The 20,216-nt window shown below is 43.5% G+C and overlaps 1 protein-coding gene across 1 annotated transcript in view; it reads left to right on the top strand.

Moving 5' to 3' along the window:
• Positions 1 to 20,216, top strand: part of AP5Z1 (adaptor related protein complex 5 subunit zeta 1) — a 680,304-nt gene that overhangs the window by 367,889 nt on the left and 292,199 nt on the right. The window contains exon 12 of the mRNA XM_044089493.1: positions 17,686 to 17,835. Coding sequence (XP_043945428.1) covers positions 17,686 to 17,835 — 150 coding nt within the window. The remainder of the gene's footprint in view (positions 1 to 17,685; positions 17,836 to 20,216) is intronic.

Here is a 20,216-nt window from a genome sequence, read left to right as displayed (position 1 = left end):
CCTGTCCATCACCATTGCAAATAAGAAAGGGCACAGGGCTGATCCTTGATGTAATCCCACCTCCACCTTAAATGCATCCATCACGCCCACCGCAGACCTCACCGCTGTCACACTACCCTCGTACATATCCTGTACCACTCTTACATATTTCTCTGCCACTCCCAACTTCCTCATACAATACCACAACTCCTCTCTGGGCACCCTGTTATATCTTTTCTCTAAGTCCACAAAGACACAATGCAACTCCTTCTGACCTTCTCTGTACTTCTCCATCAACACTCTCAGAGCTAACATTGCATCTGTAGTGCTCTTTCCTGGCATGAAACCATACTGCTGATCATTAATCATTACCTCTCTTCCTAACCTAGCTTCCACTACTCTTTCCCATAACTTCATGCTGTGACTGATCAGTTTTATCCCTCTGTAGTTACTACAGCTCTGCACATCACCCTTATTCTTAAAAATTGGTACCAAAACACTTTTTCTCCACTCCTCAGGCATCCTCTCACTGTCCATAATTTCATTAAACACTCTGGTTAAAAACTCCACTGCCATTTCTCCTAAACAACTCCATGCTTCCATAGGTATGTCATCTGGACCAACAGCCTTTCCATTCTTCATCCTCTTCATAGCTATCCTTACTTCCTCTTTGCTAATCCATTGCACTTCCTGATTCACAATCCCCACAAATCAAGCAAGAATAAAGACAGAGAATAATGGTTGACTTTTCAGTTTTAGACTAATCAAAATATGTTACAACAGTTTGAGAGGTACACCAGTACTTCTTGCGGTGGAAAGAAATTATCTGAATCCAGTTTCTATGCACAATCCCTTGGTTTGATGATGTCCATTCAAAAGTTGACTTGCTAGAGTCAGTAGACTTTCAGTGGTCACTGCTCACAGTTTTACCTTATGGCTTATGATCTTATCCTGCTCTAACCAAAGCACCTAATAGTCAACAGACATCCAGTTGGAGGAGGATCGTAATAAAAAAAAAAATTCACCTAACTGCAACCTACAGTCGCATCTCTGATGTAATATTAGGCACGTTTGGTGACAGTATGCTTTGCAAAGAAATTTGCCTGAAGTGTGGGAGTTAAGTAATGCATTTCTCTGCAGAGAATAGTCATGTTTTTGTGGCATACCTGTTGACCTCTTGTGGCACACCAGTTGAAAACCTGTGATCCAGAGGGAAGTAAAATGTAAGAAAATACCACTGTTGTTGGTGGGTCTTGATGCAGAGAAAGCATTTGATAGAGTAAGCTGGGACCTTATGAGCAGGGCAATGGAAGCATTTGCATTCCCTGATAAAATTATAAGGTTGATTAGGATGATGTATGAGGGATCGGAGGCAAAAATTAAAGTGGGTGGGTTCCTGTCTGATAACTTATACTTGAGGCAGGGGTGTCCTGTTTCCTCTTTATTTGCATTATATTTAAAACTGTTGGCAAAGAAAATAAGGGACTCAGAAATTCAAGGACATAATTGGTAATGCTAGTCAAGAAAAGCTGGCTCTATTTGCAGATGCTATTATTTTATACCTGATAAAACCAGAACAGGACATTACAGTGTTGTTGACATTTTGAGACCGCTTCAAATCTTTTCTGGATACAAAATGAATGAAGCTAAAATGAAGACAATAGAGGTAAATTATGTATCCACACAAAAATTGGTTCAGCAATATCCATATTTATGGGGACATGATAAAATGAAGTATTTAGCAGTATAGATTAAAATGATTCCGGTGTGGTAGCTAAGGATATGTGGGAAGACTAAACAAAAGATAATACAAAAACTGAGAAATTGGAAGCTCTGTTATATGGATAGTAAGAATCAAGCAGTTAAAATGTTTTTAGTCCTTTCCTCTTATACACAGGTCAGGCATAATTTTATCAACCAGAGGTTGTGGATAGCAATTAATAAAGAAATGAAGGATTTTATCTTGGAAGGGAAGAGGCAAGAGGCAAGCAGGATAAGCTGATTTTTACAATAGAATGAGGTGGATTGGGATTACCTCATTTGAAGGAGTATTTCAGAGCTACACAGTTAAGGCTCCTATACATAGTACAAGCAGAAACCTATAATTCAAAGTGGAACGGGATGATTAGAAAACAGAGGTGAAGCTCAAGAAACAAGGAGAGACTAGGATGTAGACCTTTAAGGAGAATAACAATAATCATACAGAATATTATATTCATAATAACAGCAAGTATTCTAAGAACTAAGCCAGCACCAAAATGGAGAAAGGAGATTCTGCTGATAGAGATGACTACAATTAGGGATATAGGCAATAGTAAAAGGGGGCTGGAATTTATTGGAGAAAACTGTTAAAGGAACCAAGGTATTGGGAGCAAGTACCTAGAGAGGAAAGGGTAATTGAATGGGATGATGCCAAGAATTTATTTGGACTACATGTTAAAGATTGCCTTCCCCATCAAGGATTGATATCAGAGTATAGGCAAAGAGAAAGAAATAGGGGGTTCCTAAATGAAAGACCAGCACTGGTAGAGTATTTAGTAGAATCTAGAACAGAAGCTGCTGTTAAAAAATAGTAGAGCATGTAAAATATTGCATGATAACTATAAGAATCATTCAGAGGAGGTTAGAAAGGATTGGGAAGAGAGACTGGACAAGCAGTTCACAAAGAAATAATGGGAAGGACATATGTATGTCTCCCAAATATGCAACAGAATCTAGAAAATTTAGGATTTTTGCTTGGAAATGTTTATACAGATATTTTTTATACTCCAAGTAGACTCCAGAGAATTTTTCCTCTGGTAGACAGTAAATGTTGGAGGTGTGACGGAGAAGGAAACTGTAATTGGGAATGCATTTTCTGAGAGCGTAATGAGTTGGCAGACTTTAAAGATTCCCTGCAGACTACTCTATCAGATATACTGGGTGAGCAAGTTGGTATAACTAGGAAATGATTTTTCCTGAGCTGTGATTCAGAATCGGAATTGCCTAGACATAGCAAGGCCTTGCTGAGTCTAATTATGGTGGCTGCCAAAAAAGCATTTGCTAGAAAATGGAAATCAAAGTCTATACCAGCTGTACTAGAAGAAGTGATTATAGTAGAGATAATAACAACAAGAACTGGGATCTTTAGAAAAGAGTAGGGGCAAATAATAGGAGAAAATGGGAATTGTGGGAACAACACATACAGGGGAGGAATGAGTTTTAAAAGAAGGCAGGATTTGAATGAGCCATGTAATGATGTTCTTCATGTTTCACTGTTGCAGTCATCACATTTAGGTTATCTGCTTGCAGTAGCCCTCAGTCGGCCTGATTATCAAAGTCTTGGGTCCTGCATCAGTTGCTGTCTCATCTTCTGTGACATCAGGTAGTCAGAGGTATAAAGCATGCAGCCGACGCCATTACATCAGTCTTTCTTGCCATGCGGTGCCCGAAACAGAAGCAGTTCGCAAGTGCTGGTCAGCCGACTCCTGAAATTTTCTTTTTTGAGTTTCAGAACCGAAGTCTTCAGCTAAAGCTAAGTACCCTGTTGGGTAAACTTTTTCTTGCTCTAAACCGATGTCAGTAAAAGTCGATAGTTGTATTTCTTGTGGAAAGCAAATACCTCATAAAAATTTTCATTCGTACTGTATTCCTTGCCTAGGCCCTGACCATGACCTACCTCGCTGTCGGTTTTGTGCCATATTTAAGCAATGAACTATCCGTCGTCAGTATATTTGCGCTTCTAAATATTTTGGTACTCTGTTCAATTATCCAGATATGTCTTTGGTAAGCCATCTGACTAGCGACATTCCGAAAAAACGCAAAGATAAAGACAGAGACAGGCCGCCTAGGTCCAAAGCTGCCAACGACGCTTCTCCTAAGCCATTCGCCAGTTCAGTACTCAGTGAGGCGCTTTTGCAGCCCTTGATATCCGCTACTTCAGATTCGCAGGGCTCTACTGAGACCCATTCAGGGTCTGGTATGCCGCGAGATGCTTCTTTGACTGTGGAACCTGCGGATGTCTCTACCTTGGATGGGTCCGGAGCCGCTGTGCAGGCACTGGCTTCTGAGAGTGTATTCAGGCCTACTGACTTGTATATTAAACTGACGCTATCTTCTTCTTCAAGCCCTAAAACTCGAACCATGCCTAGAAAACCGACGCCCAGATCATATGGTCATGCCTCTATGCCTAAAAAACAAATGATAAGAATGGCTGAAGACCTTATTACTTTAATCAGGGGAAGCCAACCTTCCCCTTCTAAGAGACCTAGAACTGAATTTGCTTATGATACTTCTTACCAGGATTCTGAAATTCTGTTTCCTCTGATGACCAGGATTTACCCTTGTCTACCTATCAGGATTCTGATGCAGAGGACACTATTCCCTCTGTTTCCCCCACAAAGGATTTCTCTTTTGGAGAAACCTTGCATACTCTTAGGGAGCATTTTCGCTGGGAAAGCCAGGATTACTCTGATTCTAAAAAGAGGCTTAGGGATTTCTTACTCCTGCCTCAACACAGGCCTTTAGCTATCCCTCCTGTACTGGACATTGTTGATGATGCCTTTTCGGAATCTAGCTTGGCCCCTGACTCTTTACCTCCTGCTCCCAGAAAACCTGATACATATTACAGGGTTCCTGACTCTCACAAGTTCCTTTATAAAAATCCTACTGTGGATCCTGAGACCATTTCGCAGGGACCCAAGGGCATTAAGGCTACTACTGCCAGAAATCCTACCCTTTCTGATAGAGACTCCAGGGTGCTGGATAGATGGGGTAAGAAGGTATACACTTCTGCAACCTTGGCCATTAGGGCCTTAAACTGCTAGTTTCATATGTTAAAGTATCAGCAACATATTATTGGACTGCTTAAACAGAAAATGATGTTGATTCCTGACTGTGCTGAAAATAAGGATTTACAGGATTTAATGCATTCTGCTGAACAGGTTGGAAAACATACTTTGCAATGTGGTTTTGATTCACTAGAGGCATCTTGCAGGGCTGCTGTCACTGGGTCTGTACTTAGAAGTAATGCTTGGCTTAAGGAGCAATCTTTGCCAGATCATGTTAAAGCTAAATTGCTGGATGCTCCCTTAAATCAGGACTGCCTGTTTGGCAACAAAGCAGAAGAAGTTCTTAAAAAGATGGTGGAAAAAGCTAAATCTATGCAAACTGGTAAAGTTTCCTACAAGTACAGCCTCCAAGATTTAGTAGGCATTGGCCCTCTAAGAATTGGTCCTTTCCTGCTTCTTCCAGGCCTTCTCAGTCCAAACCCAGAACCAGCAGAACACCCAGGCTTCAGTTCCAGGCTACGCACAGGACTAAGCAGTGGGGGGCTCCCACTTCCAAATCAGGATGTAGTAAGACTCCCCCTATGGTAAGTTGTTTCAATGACTTAACTTTAAAACTTCCAAGCACTTCTCAACTGACTGCTCCTTTAGGGGGAAAGATTGCTCTGCAGGCCAAAAACTGAGAACTCATTGCCCAGGATAAATGGGTTTTAAATATAGTTTCCCAAGGATACAGATTTCACTTTCACATGTTACCAACCCCAAACGGTTGGCCAGATCTACCCCCAAATCAGTGGGCAGAGGCTCAAAAGCAAGTACTCGCTCTCTTAAACATAAAGACTATTCAAACTGTACCAGAAGAGGAAAAGGGACAAGGTTTCTACTCAAGACTTTTCCTGGTACCCAGAAAAGACAATTCATGGTGTCCTATCCTGGACCTTTCTATCTTAAACACCTTTTTGGTGATTCCAAAATTCAAGATGCTAACTCTTCACTAGTTGTTTCCTATGCTAGGCAAAAATGCCTGGTTGGCAACACTGGATTTAAAGGAAGCCTACCTGCACATCCCAATCAGGGAATCTTGCAGAAGATACCTACGCTTCAAAGCAGGCTACATGCACTATCAGTTCTCTGCACTAACCTTTGGCTTATCTACTGCGCCTAGGGTATTCACAAAGTGCCTAGCTCCAGTCATTGCATTTTGCAGGCAAAGAAATATTCAAGTATACCCATACCTGGATGATTGTCTAATTCAGGCAGAAAGCCAGGACATACTTTTGAATCGTCTGGCATTTGTACAAAAGGTGCTAACTTGTCTGGGGTGCACCATAAATGAAAATAAATCACATCTGGTACCCTGTCAACAAATTATATTCCTGGGAGGAAGCTTGAACACATCTTCCCAGATGGCTTTCCTCGTGCCAGAGAAACAAATTAATTTGACAACTTACTCCAAACTAATGGCCACAAAGACCCTGCTATCTGCAAGACAAATACTGCAAGCCGTGGGGTTCATGGCCTCTTGCATTTTACTGATTCCATATGCAAGACTGCATATAAGGAAACTACAATGGTATCTAAAAAGCCTATGGTGTCAACATTCTCAGGATCTAGAAGCAATGATTCCTATCATATCTTGCCTACGGTTAGAGTTCCTTTGGTGGGCAGAGGCCTGCCACCATAACAAGGGACTGCCATTCACTCAACCCCCTGCCGCCAAAACCCTTACAACAGATTCATCAGTCTATGCAGAGGCAGGGAAGTGCATTCAGGGCAAATGGAACCCAAGTCAAATGCACTTGCATATCAATCAAAAAGAAATGTTAGCTGTACAGAACGCTCTGACAGCCTTCAAGGACCACATTCTTCCAGGACAATTAATGGTAAAGACAGACAACGCCATTGTTATGTGGTACATAAACAAGTAGGGGGTACTAATTCTTACCCCCTCTGCAGACTAGCCATGGCTCTGTGGAACACAGCCTTGAGCTACCAAGTGCATCTACAGGCTCAGTTCCTGCCAGGAAAACTAAATACACTGGCAAACAAACTAAGCTGAAATCTCATGGACCCACACGAGTGGAAACTGGAACCAAAGACTTTCAACATGTTGATAAACAAATGGGGGAGCTCAGATATAGACCTTATTTGCCTCCCCCCAGCACTACAAATTGGACAAATTCTTCACAAGGTCTCCCCACAAACAAGCTTGGAAAGTGGATGCTCTGTCCTTCAGCTGGAAACATCTATCAGTTTATGCCTTTCCCCCTCTGCCTCTCCTCTCCAAAGTACTACTAAAGATCAAACAGGACAAACCAAGGATGATACTGATTGCACCAGACTGGCCATGCCAACACTGGTACCCCCTCTTGCGCACTGTCACTGCTGGCTCCATGGCACCTGCCTCAGACCCCTACCCTGCTGTCACAGCAGGAGAGCCAGATTCTGCACCCTCATCTTCAAACCCTGAACCTGGCAGCCTGGCTAATTACCTAATCTCTCCATTACCATCCCTCAGTAAACAAGTGTTGGATGTCATTGTGGAGGCAAGGAGGCCTAGCACTAGAAAATCTTATGCTGAAAAATGGAAAAGATTCTGTGCCTGGAACCAAACTCAAGGGATGGCCACAGCAGCGCCCAACTTACCTCAGATTCTTCAATACTTAACTGAGATGCTTCACAAGGGCCTTTCTTTTTCCTCCATCAAAATTCAGGCCCAGCCATTTCAGCTCATTGCAACACAGAACCACCCCTCTTCTCTTATCCACTGCTCAAGCAGTTCCTCAGAGGGGCCAAAAACTTAAGACCACCCAGGAGAGCCCCAACTCCAGCCTGGGACCTTAACTTTGTATTCGAAAAGCTCACTCTTCCTCCTGTTGAGCCAGCTGCAAGTGCAGAGTTAAAATTCCTTTCTTGGAAAACACCCTTCCTTTTAGCAATCACTTCAGCAAGAAGGGTATCTGAATTACAGGCCCTTATGGCAGTGGTGCCTTTCATTATCTTTCATGCGGATAGGGTATCCCTCAGGACCAATCCCTCATTCATGCCCAAAGTGGTATCCAGTGTGGCTCTTAATCAGTCCATTCATTTGCCAATCTTCTTTTCTAATCCACAGAACAAAGGGGAACGCATACTGCACTCATTAGATGTGCACAGACAACTTAGATTTTACTTGGACAGGACTAAACCTCAAAGGAAATCTGAACAACTGCTGGTGGCATTTGCTGCAGGGGCAGAGGGGAAGGCTTTTTCAAAGCAAACCATTTCTAAATGGATAGGCCATTGCATTCATTTCTGCTATAAGCACCATGGATAACCTATCCCACAGGTTGATTAGACCCCATTCAATCAGGGCTGCATCTACCTCTACAGCCTTTCTCAGAGGTGTCCCTACCAGGGACATCCTAGAAGCTGCTACCTGGAGTTATGTACATACTTTCACCAAGCATTACCATTTGCCAATTTTCTCTAAATCCAGAGCTGGCTTTGCCACTGCAGTCTTGCAGGGCCTTATAGCTGGTCCTAATGCTATCTAAATTCCTCCTCCTATCCTTAGCTTTGGGAATCTACCCAAATGTAATGACTATAACAGTGAAACACGAAGAACATAGTACAGTTGCGTACACTTACCATAAATGTGGATGTTCGAGTGTATTCACTGTTGCAGTCCTGGTTACCCTCCCTCCAGCCCCCTGACTATGCTTAAAAGCTTTTTGGTGTATTTGCTTTTTTGTTGGAGGTATACCATTGTGTGTGTGTGTGTGTATATATATATATATATATATATATATATATATATATATATATATATATATAGATATATATATATATATATTTAGTTGCTTCCCATCTTCTCATTAGGGGGGCACCTGACTTCTGGGGCAAGAAAAACTGATGTAATGGCATCGGCTGCATGCTTTATACCCCTGATTACCTGATGTCAGCAACCATCACAGGACCCAAGACTTTAACAATCAGGCCGACTGAGGTCTACCACAAGCAGATAACCCAAATGTGATGACTGCAACAGTGAATGCACTCGAACATCTACATTTATGGTAAGTGTACACAACTGTACTTTTGACTGACAATGATTGGGTAGATTATAAGTGATGTATAATGCTTACAACTAAAATTGTGTAAGTATGGTTTGTGATGTAAAATGCTTGCAGCTAAGATTATGTCAGTATGGTTTGTTTTCATTTACATAGATGTATGATTGCCCCTGTCATAAGCGATAATTTAATAAAGACGTTTCTTGTTTTAAAAAAAATCCAGGATGATGTTTCTCTTAGTGGGTGCTTGGACCAATTGCTTCAGGGTGTTTTTGTTGAGAAAGTCCAGGAATCTCTGTGCATCTGCCATAGTGGTGACGTAGGCCAGCCCGACGCCCAACCTTCAGCGAAGACACACCCATTCACGCATGTCTTTCAGAGGCCACTCGACCGTGGGGAGGACATGCAGACTCCACACAGAAGGCACTCCAGCAGTGAATCGAACAGGAGAACCTCTTCTAACATTGATCATTAACACCTTCATATTTTCCTTTGCTTGCTTCCTTATATTAGTAGGTTTAAAAGGTTAGCATTTTCTAAAAAAAAAAAAAGGCACTATGGGGGGGGGGGGGGTGAACAACGTCTTTGTCAATAATCAAAACCCTACAGTTGACTGATGCAAGCCATCCCTGACAAAGCATTTTACTCTGTTGACCGTGTCCTCCCAGGTTGACAAATATTGGACTCCCCCCTCAAATGACATCAAAAGCTAAGACAGTTATTGAAGTCAATTAATTTTTGCTGCTATTGTGGCATCATGTTTGGGGAAGGTAGAATACTGCTCAGTGCTAGGCTTGTACCTGCCTGAACACACATTCTGAGAGTTTCATCATGTGTCTCTTGATATAGTTCAGGGAGTCATAGTGGTCCTTGTTCGAGGACATGTGTGTGATGAGAAGGATCCTGGTACAAGAAATGCAACTAACCATCACTCGCTTTCCTTCTCAGCCTGGGAAACCATGCATCTGTATGTCTTGCAGTGGAGTCACCTGTAACTGGAATGTTTGGTTGGGTAGATGCCTGCCCAATGGGCTTAGCATCTGTAACTTTGGGGCTTTTTGTACTACGTGAAGAGATAGACTTTTCTTGCCGAGTGTACTTTGTGCCCATGTTTGGAGTTTTTTTTAAGTTTAGTCTAATTAATCTTTAGAACCTTGCCATATGATAGATTATATGCATTACCATGGCCTTAGAGAGGTGTGGTGTGTCATTTGCTGATGACGATTTTTCATGTCTGGATTTACTGTGTGTGTGAGTTTTGCCTCCAAGGACATTATATATATGTACATCTCTCAAACTGTGTTAAGCTGCTTGAGTAATAGACTATCATCAGACAGCATGAGATAATTCTTACAGTATATCAGGATACCCATATGAGTCGTGCTAGCTGCAGAATTTGTGGGGTAGTGCTGATCATGGATTTGACAGGAATGACTCTGTGAGAGAGAGATTTGGGGCGACTATAACTGCTTAGAGTTCAGTTTGCTTAGGATAATGTCTGGGTGGACTTACTACTAAGGCAAGGGGGAAGTGCCTAGTTATCTGGTCAGGAGTGTAGTGCACCTCAAGTTGTGTCTGTTTGCCTTGTTTATTTAAGCCTCAGACCTGGATACTACCAGTGAGAATGAGTATTACTGCAGCAGTGATCCTCATGATGGATACAATACAGCTTTGAGTACACCCGCCATAACAGGTGCTGTTCGAATAGAAGACCACTGGTACAGTATAAGCTCCCACTCTCACCACCCCCTCTCCCCCAGAGTAGCCCCTCTTTATAGTCTACAGATGAAGCAATTTTATGGCTTAAGGAAGTCTGTGCTTATTTATTTGATCTGATGTAGTTAACTTAATTTTATCTACAACCTGTGGGTATTTGGATCCATATCGGATCCGAGCCGGCAACTTATTTTCTAGCATCTGCTCCAAGCTCCTCCTCCAACCCATAATACACCATCATCTTCTATCTTCCCAGATCTTTTTGCTGCGCCATAGTGAGCATTGTGGTCTCCTTTGCTCTGAGCTTCAGGGATAAGTAAGTTAATTATTCTATATTGTGTGCAAGTGGTCGTTAGTCCCCCCCCCTTTTTAGTGTACGCTGTTTGTCGGTTATAGCTTTAAAAAAAAATAAATAAATAAAAAGTTTTTCTTTCTGAGAGTACTTTCTAGGTCCACTTCCCTTCAGTGTGTGCTAGCATGTTGTGTTTCCTCTTTGGGGAGTGGCGATTAGTTTTTAGACTATGGCTGATCAGCCTAAGTCAGTTTTCAAAAAATGCACAGAGTGTGGCCATAAGCTCTCACCGACTGATGGTCACACTCTGTGTGCAATCTGTTTGGGAGTGCCCCATTTATCCACCCAGTGTACAATCTGTGTAGGTTTCAACCCGAGGGCCCTCAAGGATACGAAGACCAAATTGGTTGCCAAGAGTCTTCTCCCTGCATGCATGCTGGATTCTGCCACGGCCTCTGTCTCTGGTACTCCCGCCCACCCACCCACTCAGACAGGGACTCAAATTCCCGCTCATTCTGGTGTTGGGGAAGATAAAGACAAGGAAAAAGAAAAAGCAAAAGAGAGAGAAAAAGAAAAGGACAGAGAAAGGCGCAAGGAAGACAAAGAGAGGAAGTGGGATAGGCCTCGCAAGAGGTCTCTTGATAGGGAACCCTTCCTTAATCCACCATCCAAGACTTTGAGGCCAGCTTTTCCAAGGCTCCTCTCACCCCATTTCTTGCCGGAGCCGATGGAATCTTATGATCCAATGCCTTCCTCACCCTTCCTGCGCAGACCAGCCAGATCCGAGTCGGTCACCTCTTCGCGATTGACTCTGAGCCTATCGGACTTGGACATGGACAGGATGATGTGGAGATTCATTCAGACCCAAATACAGATGGGAGTCTTGCCAGGCCCCTCTCCCTCTGGAGGGGGGGGGACCTCCTTGCCTTTTTTCCGCCCCATCTCTCTTTCCCCGATCTGGGCGGATGCTTCAAGATTTTTGGATCTGAGACTCTTTGGAGCTGGTAGCTCGGTGCCAACGGTTCCTCCACCCTCGACTCTGGCTGTTACCTTGAGTTCCTCTGATCCAGCCAGTTCGGATCCGAGTGACTCTCAGAGCCGTGGACTGGGAGTCGGACCCGAGGGAATGGATCCATCCTCGGCTCTGACCTTTTCGGATCTAAACCATTCCCTTGGACCTCAGGCTACCCTTGCCTCGGCTCCAATCCCCACTTCGGACCCGGGGAGAGCTTTTTCCTTGCTGGGTGCCAAGGAGGTATGGTCTCCTTCTACGTTCGAAGTGATGGAGAGGGTTCTCTCCCAGGGATTGAGACCTCAGCCCATCTCCTCAGATTCCACTGGATTTGGTGACGACTCCCTTCATCCTGTCTCAGGGATAGCCCATGCCAGAGGAGCCCCAGGTTATTCCCCTTGAGGAACCCCCCTGCAGTTCATGAGTCCTCTTAAGAGAGTCCCACTGAAGAGGGCCCCCGTAAGCACAAATGCAAAAGGAGGCACTTGGACTCCCCTGAGTTCCTTACTACGGACACGGATTTAGATGAAGGAGAAGGTTCCCCCAGGTCACCTCCCGAAGATGTCTCCTTCGGAGACATTGTGGATATCCTCTGTCAGAGGGGAAGTTGCTCAGCCCCAAAAACCTTCTGCTGATGAGTCCGTGTTCCTGGAGGCCTTTGGCATGGGCCCATCTACTTCCTGGGTGTCCCCGCCAGCAGACCCCTTGGTGGAACTTATCACCACACTGGCATAGAAGGAGCCTGACACCGTAGAGCCCATCCCCAAACACCCCAACTAGATTCTTTCTCCTCCCACCGATAGACAACCTTGGTCTAAAGGAGCCCCCATTGACGCTATGGTGGTCACAGCAGCCACCAAGAAGGAACTGGCACAAGAGAGTTCCTCAGTCCACCCTCCGGACAAGGAGTCCAGGTTGGTGGATAGGTTTGGGAAGTGCGTTTATTTGTCAGTGACATTTTCCATCCATGCGCTGAACACTCTACGGTGTCAGGCTCCTTCCATGCCGCATGTGATATGGCTGCAGCGAGACCTTGTCTCGGAATTCGCTGAGTCTCCCCCAGAGTCTTTATCGCAGCAGGACAAACAACTGTTTTCTGCGAAAATGTCGACTCTGAAGTCTGTATCAAACACGTCCATGCGTCTCCTTTCCCACCCCACGGAAGGAGCAGCTAGGGCGGCTGCAACAGGCGTAGCCATGAGGCATCATGCCAGGCTCAGGTTGTGTCAGTTTGTGGACCCTTTCAAGGCATCATTTACTAATGCTCCTTACGATGGTTCCTCCATTTTCGGGAAGACAGTATGTGACACTCTTGTCCAGAGCGAAAAAGACTGGAAGACTTTGTCTGCCATCGGGATCCGCTTCTCTAAACCTCAATGGTCCTTCTCCAGGAACCAAAGAGGGCAAAAGAAGATGTGGTTCTGGAAATCACAGTTTTCCCGGGAGTTTCAGGACAACTCTTCTCCCAGAGGCAGAGGAGGACAGGATCGACGCCGACCCAGAGGTAGAGGGGGTCCCAGGAATTTCAGGGCTAGGAAACCTTTTTGTGACAGGCCCACTCAGCAGCCCTGAAGGATTGCCCAACTGTCCTACTCTGGAGGCAGTCGGGGGGAAATTGCCATTGGACCCAGTGGCATGGGAGTCCATAACTGCAGTTCGTTGGGTGCTACAAATAATATCCAGAGGATACACTATCCCATTTGTTGCCCCTCCAAGTGCTACAAGACGCCTTCTGAATGTCCCACCCGCTCACAGGGAGGCCGCAGCTCTAGAGGTTTCAATGCTGCTTCATAAATGAGCCATCAAACTGGTACCCCTTGACCAGTCCAGATTAGGCGTTTACTCCAGGTTCTTTTTAGTGCCAAAAAAGATGGGGGACCTCAGGCCCATTTTGGACCTGTCAACCTTGAACCTGTCAGTCGCCAAACAAAAGTTTCGGATGGTCACCCTAAAGTCCATTCTACCTCATCTCCGAAAGTGCGACTGGATGTGCTCGTTAGACCTCCAGGATTCTTACTACCGTATCAAGGTCCAGAGAAGCTCCAGGGCGTTTCTTCGCTTCCAGCTGGGAGACAGTCACTTCCAGTTCAGAGCTCTACCCTTTGGTCTCACCATAGTCCCCAGGGTGTTCACCAAGGTAATGGCAGTAGTAGCAGCTCACCTGAGGCTTCAGGGAATTCAGGTATTTAATTACCTGGATGACTGGCTCTTCACTGCCTCCACCAAGCATCTTCTGTGTCTGGCCCGAGACTACTTTCTTCTCTTGGCAGATCAGCTGGGGATTACAGTCACTGTTCATAAATCACTTTTGCAACCAGTACAAGTTCTAGACTTTATCACGGCATGGCTAGACACTTTGCAGCTAAAAGTTTTCTTAACACAAGACAAGATCTTGCACCTCAGGTACCACATCACTCTAATTGTGAACCTCAAATTTCCAAAGGCGAGCGATGTTCTCTGGGCCCTGGGCTCCATGGCTGCCTCTATTTCTATTCTCCCTTGTGCACACCTTCATATACGGGTCCTTCAATGGACTCTAGCTGTCCAATTGTCTTGGCTAGACTTGCCCATGGATTTTCCAATAAGGATCAGTCACACCTGCAGGAAGTCTCTCCTTTGGTGGCTCCATTCACCAGACGTTGCAGCGGGACGCCTTTTCGTGTCATCTCCAGCCCAAGCCACAGTGACCACGGACGCCTCCCAACTCGGGTGGGGGGGGGGCACTGTTTGGGAAGGACAGTTCAAGTCACGTGGTCCCAGATAGAGACCAAGTTGCACATAAATGTTTTAGAGATGAGGGCAGTGCTTTTAGCATTGAAAGCCTTCCACACTGTTCTTCCTCTGGGTACGATTGCAGTTCAGACAGCATGTCGGTTGTCTGATATATCAACAAGCAGGGGGGAACCAAATCTTATCCTCTGTGTTGCGAGGCCATGAGAGTTGGGAGTAGGTGATTTCCACCGTTCGGTTTCTGATTGCAACGCACATCCCGGGACGCTCCAACATTTTAGCGGACAGACTGAGTCGGGCTATTCTGATGCCATAAGAGTAGTATCTGAATACAGTCAGTAGCGGAGGAGATATTCCTTGCATGGGGACAGCCTTGCTGCGATCTCTTCGCATCTCCTTCCAATGCGAAGTGCAGCGAGTTCTTTGCTCTGATTCCCTCATCAGGGGATGCCCCCAGAAATGCTCTAGTCCATGTTTGGCCCTCCGAGCTTTCTGTATGCTTACCCGCCATTACCACTCATTCCGAAGTTTCTTCAGAAAGCTTGCCAACTGGGGTGCAAAGTGATCCTCATTGCCCCATTCTGGCCTCGTCAAGTTTGGTTCCCCTTCCTTTGGTCTCATCTTCTAGCACCTCTGCGGATTCTGGATCCCTGCCCGAATCTAATCTCTCATCCTTCGGGTGCCTACCCTCCCAATCTGGACAGTCTCAAGCTGACAGCTTGGCTGCTCCAGTTCCCTTGATTGCCAGGACTCCCAGTCTTTCATCCTCTGTAAAATCTATACTAGTGGCTTCTCTTAAAGATTCCACTAGGAAGGTCTATCACAGTAAATGGAGACGTTTCTGTATCTGGGCCTGTCAGAGAAACCTGGATCCTTTTACAGCCCCTGTTCTAGCTGTGTTGGATTTCTTAACTAGTATTTTTCAGCAAGGAGCTAGTTCCTCCATGGTGAAAGTACAGCTGGCAGCCATTTCTAATTTTCATGCATGTGAAAATAAGATTGCAATGGCCTCTTCTAGGCTATATAAAGCCTTTCTAAAAGGCACCTTTCTTCTGCGTCCTCCCATCAAAGATTCGGTTCCTCCTTGGGACCTCACTTTGGTTCTCCAGTCATTAGTAACTCCTCCTTTTGAACCTGCTGCATCAGTGGATTTAAAGTTTTTGTCTTGGAAGACAACCTTCCTAGTGGCTATTATATCGGCTAGGAGGGTCTCTGAGCTGGCTAGGAGGGTCTCTGAGCTGCAGGCTTTGTCTGCCATGCCTCCTTATTTGGTCTTCCATAAGGACAGCGTCTCTCGCCGTACAAATCCTTCGTTTCTACCCAAAGTGGCATCTCAATCAAACATAAACCAAACAATAATCTACCTGTTTTCTTTCCAAAGTTTCAGAACAAAGGGGAATATTAACTTCATTTGTTAGATGTTTATAGACAACTTTGTTTCTACCTTCATAGAGCACAATCCTTCCATAAGTCCGATCAACTATTTGTCCCATTTTCTAAACCTCGTTTGAGAAAGGCCATTTCCAAGGTCTCTTTGCATTCTACACATTTACAAAGCCAAGGGTTTATCTCCTACTGGTCTGATTAAATCTCACTTTACCAGGTCCATAGCGACTTCCACTGCTTTTTGGTTTAAGGTTCCTTTGGATGACATTTGCGCAGCAGCAACTTGGGCAAATTCTCATACTTTCATCTCTCATTACAAATTAGATCTGATTTCCAGAGGGAGAGCATCCTTTGGCTCTGCGGTGCTCAGGAATATCCTTCCATGAGGGCCTCCCAGGATTTGTTGAGCAGCTGGGGACTCTGTCCCATAGGTTGCCGATAAAATGAAGTTAACTACTTCAGATAAAGAAGTTATGTACTCACCATAATGTTCCATCTGAGTAGTTATATTTCATTTTTCTGCAACCTTCCCACCCTCTGTTCCCCTGACCTTTTCATGTGAATAATCATGTTAGGTTTATTTAGTTGAGTTGCTAGAGTGTATAGTTGCAGCAAACTCCTATCTGAGGGAAGATAGGAGATGGTGGTGTATTATGGGTAGGGGGAGGAGCTCGGAGCTCAGAACAGATGCTAGAAAATAAGTTGCCGGCTAAGATCCGATATGGATCCGAATACCCACAGGTTGCAGAAAAATTAAGTATAACTACTCAGATGGAACGTTATGGTGAGTACATAACTTCTTTTTTCTCTTTAATTACATTCCATAACAGTGCTTAACTGTACCTGTTGAAGTCTTCTTGGTCCTCAGGATTATAACTTGTTGTTTAACCAATGTTAAGAAGGTAAACTGCTTGGGTACCTCCAGTGTTAGGAAGGCTGAGGCACAAAGGCATCCTCTTCCTTTGTCATAGGCAAAATCGTTAGTGATATGCCTACCAGAAAACAACTAAAGATGGTGCAAGCTGCTTTCTCTTGTAGCCATATATTAGCCCAGCATCCTGGGCAGGAGAAGAGGTGCAGCATGCCTCTCTACATTTCAAAAGCTATGTAAGTCAGGAAAGGTGAACGACCACCTGTAATTAATTTGTATGATCTTCTAGTTGAGCACCTGCTGTTATGGCAAATATACTTTTAAAACTGTACTTTCTCATTGCCATTTAAAAAGTTAATATAGCCAGATCTATAATCCTCAAAAAATGCACCTGCAGATTAACATAATTCCTCTCTTGCCACCTGTAAGGGTCTCCAAAAGCCTGTTTTTTGTACTGTGTATGTCTTTTATCACATTTTCATTTTCAATCCCTTTTACCGCATTAATCCCCTTTATTCTTTCTGATGCTTTAGTAGTCAGTTGTCATTTGCTAGTACTCATTACCTACTTGGGTAGAACTTATTTGTGTTTGTTATGTGGTAACATATGTTCTGTCATTCCTGCAGCTACTGTTTGTTTTAAATAATTAAACATTTTACTATTTTATTTTGTTTGTGTATCAATGTGTGACTGCTATGCAAAAGTATTGCCTTTGTATTCATATTATTTTATAGTGATTACTGTTAATTTTCTTCACAGACCTGCTTTGCCTTTTGGACATTTTCAGTCAACAAAACGGGCTGAATGAACTAAACTGTATTTATTGGGTACTGAAATCTGGAAATGTATTTACTTAACAGTTGTTCTCCTTTTCCAAGGTCTCAATCTACTCCTTTTAATGAGAAGGCCCCAGTGGATCACAACTTAAAACCATCTAGCTCATTGGAAGCCTTTCGCCACCCTTACTACAGGAGCATGTTCCTTTACATTCTTCGTGGGGAATCGGGAGCTGGAGATACCATTGATAGGTAACATTACAGAGAGGGACCATTTCTTCCTTAATAACATTTGATTGTTTTGTTTTGTAGCTTGTTGGTTGTGAATATTTTTTTCATAAGACTATTCAAAATGCACTGAATGATGACCAATAACAAAGTTGCAGTATAATCACCTTTATTGTAAACATAAAAAAATAGAGTTGAGTACTTGCCTAATACCAAGTTGCCATATCCAGAAAGTTTAACTCTTTCAGCTTCCTTAGTGATGTTGTTTATTACTTGTTCACCCAGCAGCTGGATTGATCCAGTGCAGCCCAGTTTCAGTTATGACTTGGATCAAAGGCAATGCAGAATATGCAGGAGAATTAGTAAATAAGGAAAAGTCACTTTGGAGTGCAAGATTGTATAATATTGAGACAAATTTTCTTAGGGGATAGCATCAACACTCAAAACATAGATGCAGTTTGGGATTAAAACACACATTTCTAAGACTGAACAAAATACAAGAATAGGCTGCTACAGTAAAGGTTGCGTCTTAGTGAGAATGGCAACATAAACGGCTGTGATTGGTGTTAGCTCCTCAGATGAGCTTCTCTAACTTGCAGACGTCATTACAAACAACATCAATTTAATAACTGGATGGTTGAATTGCACTGTATCTCAAAGAAAATAAAGCAGCCAAAGTATCAGCCATATAATTCAAACCTGTTGAAGCTTCAGCCACACAAACCGAGCAAAAAAGTGTTTTTTGCAGGGGGCCCCTGTTCTTGCATGCATGCTCATTTCACAGTCGCACAACCCCAGAGGAAAAAAAGCTGTCCCAAAATGTTTAATGTTTGCCAGTTCAGTGATGGAAACCAAGTCAACAGTGATTCTCTGTAAAGAGCTGTGACTGTCAAGTAAGTTCAGTAGCTGAGATACTTATAGATTCATAAGTAAATGCTAGGGCATCAGTCTACAGACTATTACAAGCCTAGCCAGTAACCGGAGATCAGAATCAAACCCTGTACCTTGTGAGCTAAAGACCATAATAATTATGCCATGCCCCCATAAAAATAAACAGGTGCTACTCTTTTTCCATAACTGTCTTGGGATCTTTTACATCCGTCAACTCTGGCAGATGGGGCCTCATTTTAACATGTCATCCTTAGAATGGCACAAGAGTGTAGATCATGCCGTGAATCTTTTTAGTAAGGTATCTGTGTGGACATTTCAATTGCTGCATGTGTCTGGATAGATGCATACCAAAGGAGGCATTATACTCAATGATTGGCCTAATGAGGGCTGAGTAAAGGAGAATAATAACATCCTAGATCTAGACCCAATCCCGTTGTTTATAAGCTGTCTAATATAGAAATATTTTCTTATGACAATGGACATGTGTGTCAAAAGTTAGGTCACTGTCCACACAAGTTCCCTAATTGCAAACTGGGTTAACTCTTAAGGGCTTATTGTCAGTGTGGTAGTTCCCTGGGGTTGATGGCTTACCAAAGGACACAGTAATGCATTTTTGGCATTTAGTTTCAGTCCCTGATTTTGGTATCCATTATTTACTGGGGCAGACCTTCCTGCTAAGTCATTTAAAGATTCAGTGAGTGCTCCTTGCTTGCAGTCATCTGCAAACGTAGTCAGCCAGAGCACTTTAGTATTGACTGTTAACCTCAGAGAAGTAGATGCCAAACAGAAGACCCAGCACAGCACCCTGGCTACACCAAGGTTGTTGAAGTACTAGAAGGTTAGACTTTAAAAAGTAGTAGACCCATGACAGATTCTTGTGGTACTCCAGAAGCTATGGATTTCCAAACTGAATGATTGTCATTAAATGAAACTGTAAGTGTTTGAAAGGATACACCAGGTAATTGTGCATATGTTTACAGAGTGTTAACTGGCAAGGCATTTACTCTAGATATTACATATTATGACTAATGAAGACTTTGGACAAGTCAATGTAAACCATAGTAGGGCTTCATTGACTGATTTATACACAGTCATATAAGACGGAGCATTAGCTGAGTAAATAACCTTCCATATTATGTAACAGGTCAGACATCTAAGTCAAATATTTTTCCTTTCATTTGCTGCTAAAGAAACTTTTGACTACTGTATGGAGAAATGTGTCAAAATACTTACAGAACCTTTGACTGTTAAATGGAGATGTATGGAAATATGTTTACAGAAGTGTGCTTTTTCAGAGTATAGACTTTGATGTATAGACCACTTGTGACCTTTCTTTATTCATGACATAATGTCACTCTGTTTAGACAACACATGGGCAGTAGTCATTATTTCTTTCATCATGAAATTTAACCTTTGAGCTGTTATTGAGCAGTATTTATGACAGAATTATAGGTGTAAGGATGCTTTTCCTACAATAATTACCTGTTGCGGTGATAGATCCAATATGCATCCTC

Source organism: Protopterus annectens, chromosome 12.part0 (assembly GCF_019279795.1).
Source record: "Protopterus annectens isolate FY-2018-M chromosome 12.part0, PAN1.0, whole genome shotgun sequence".
NCBI classification, from domain to species: Eukaryota; Metazoa; Chordata; order Ceratodontiformes; family Protopteridae; genus Protopterus; species Protopterus annectens.
Note: the sequence above shows the minus strand (reverse complement) of the source record. Positions and strands in the feature narration are given on the sequence as shown.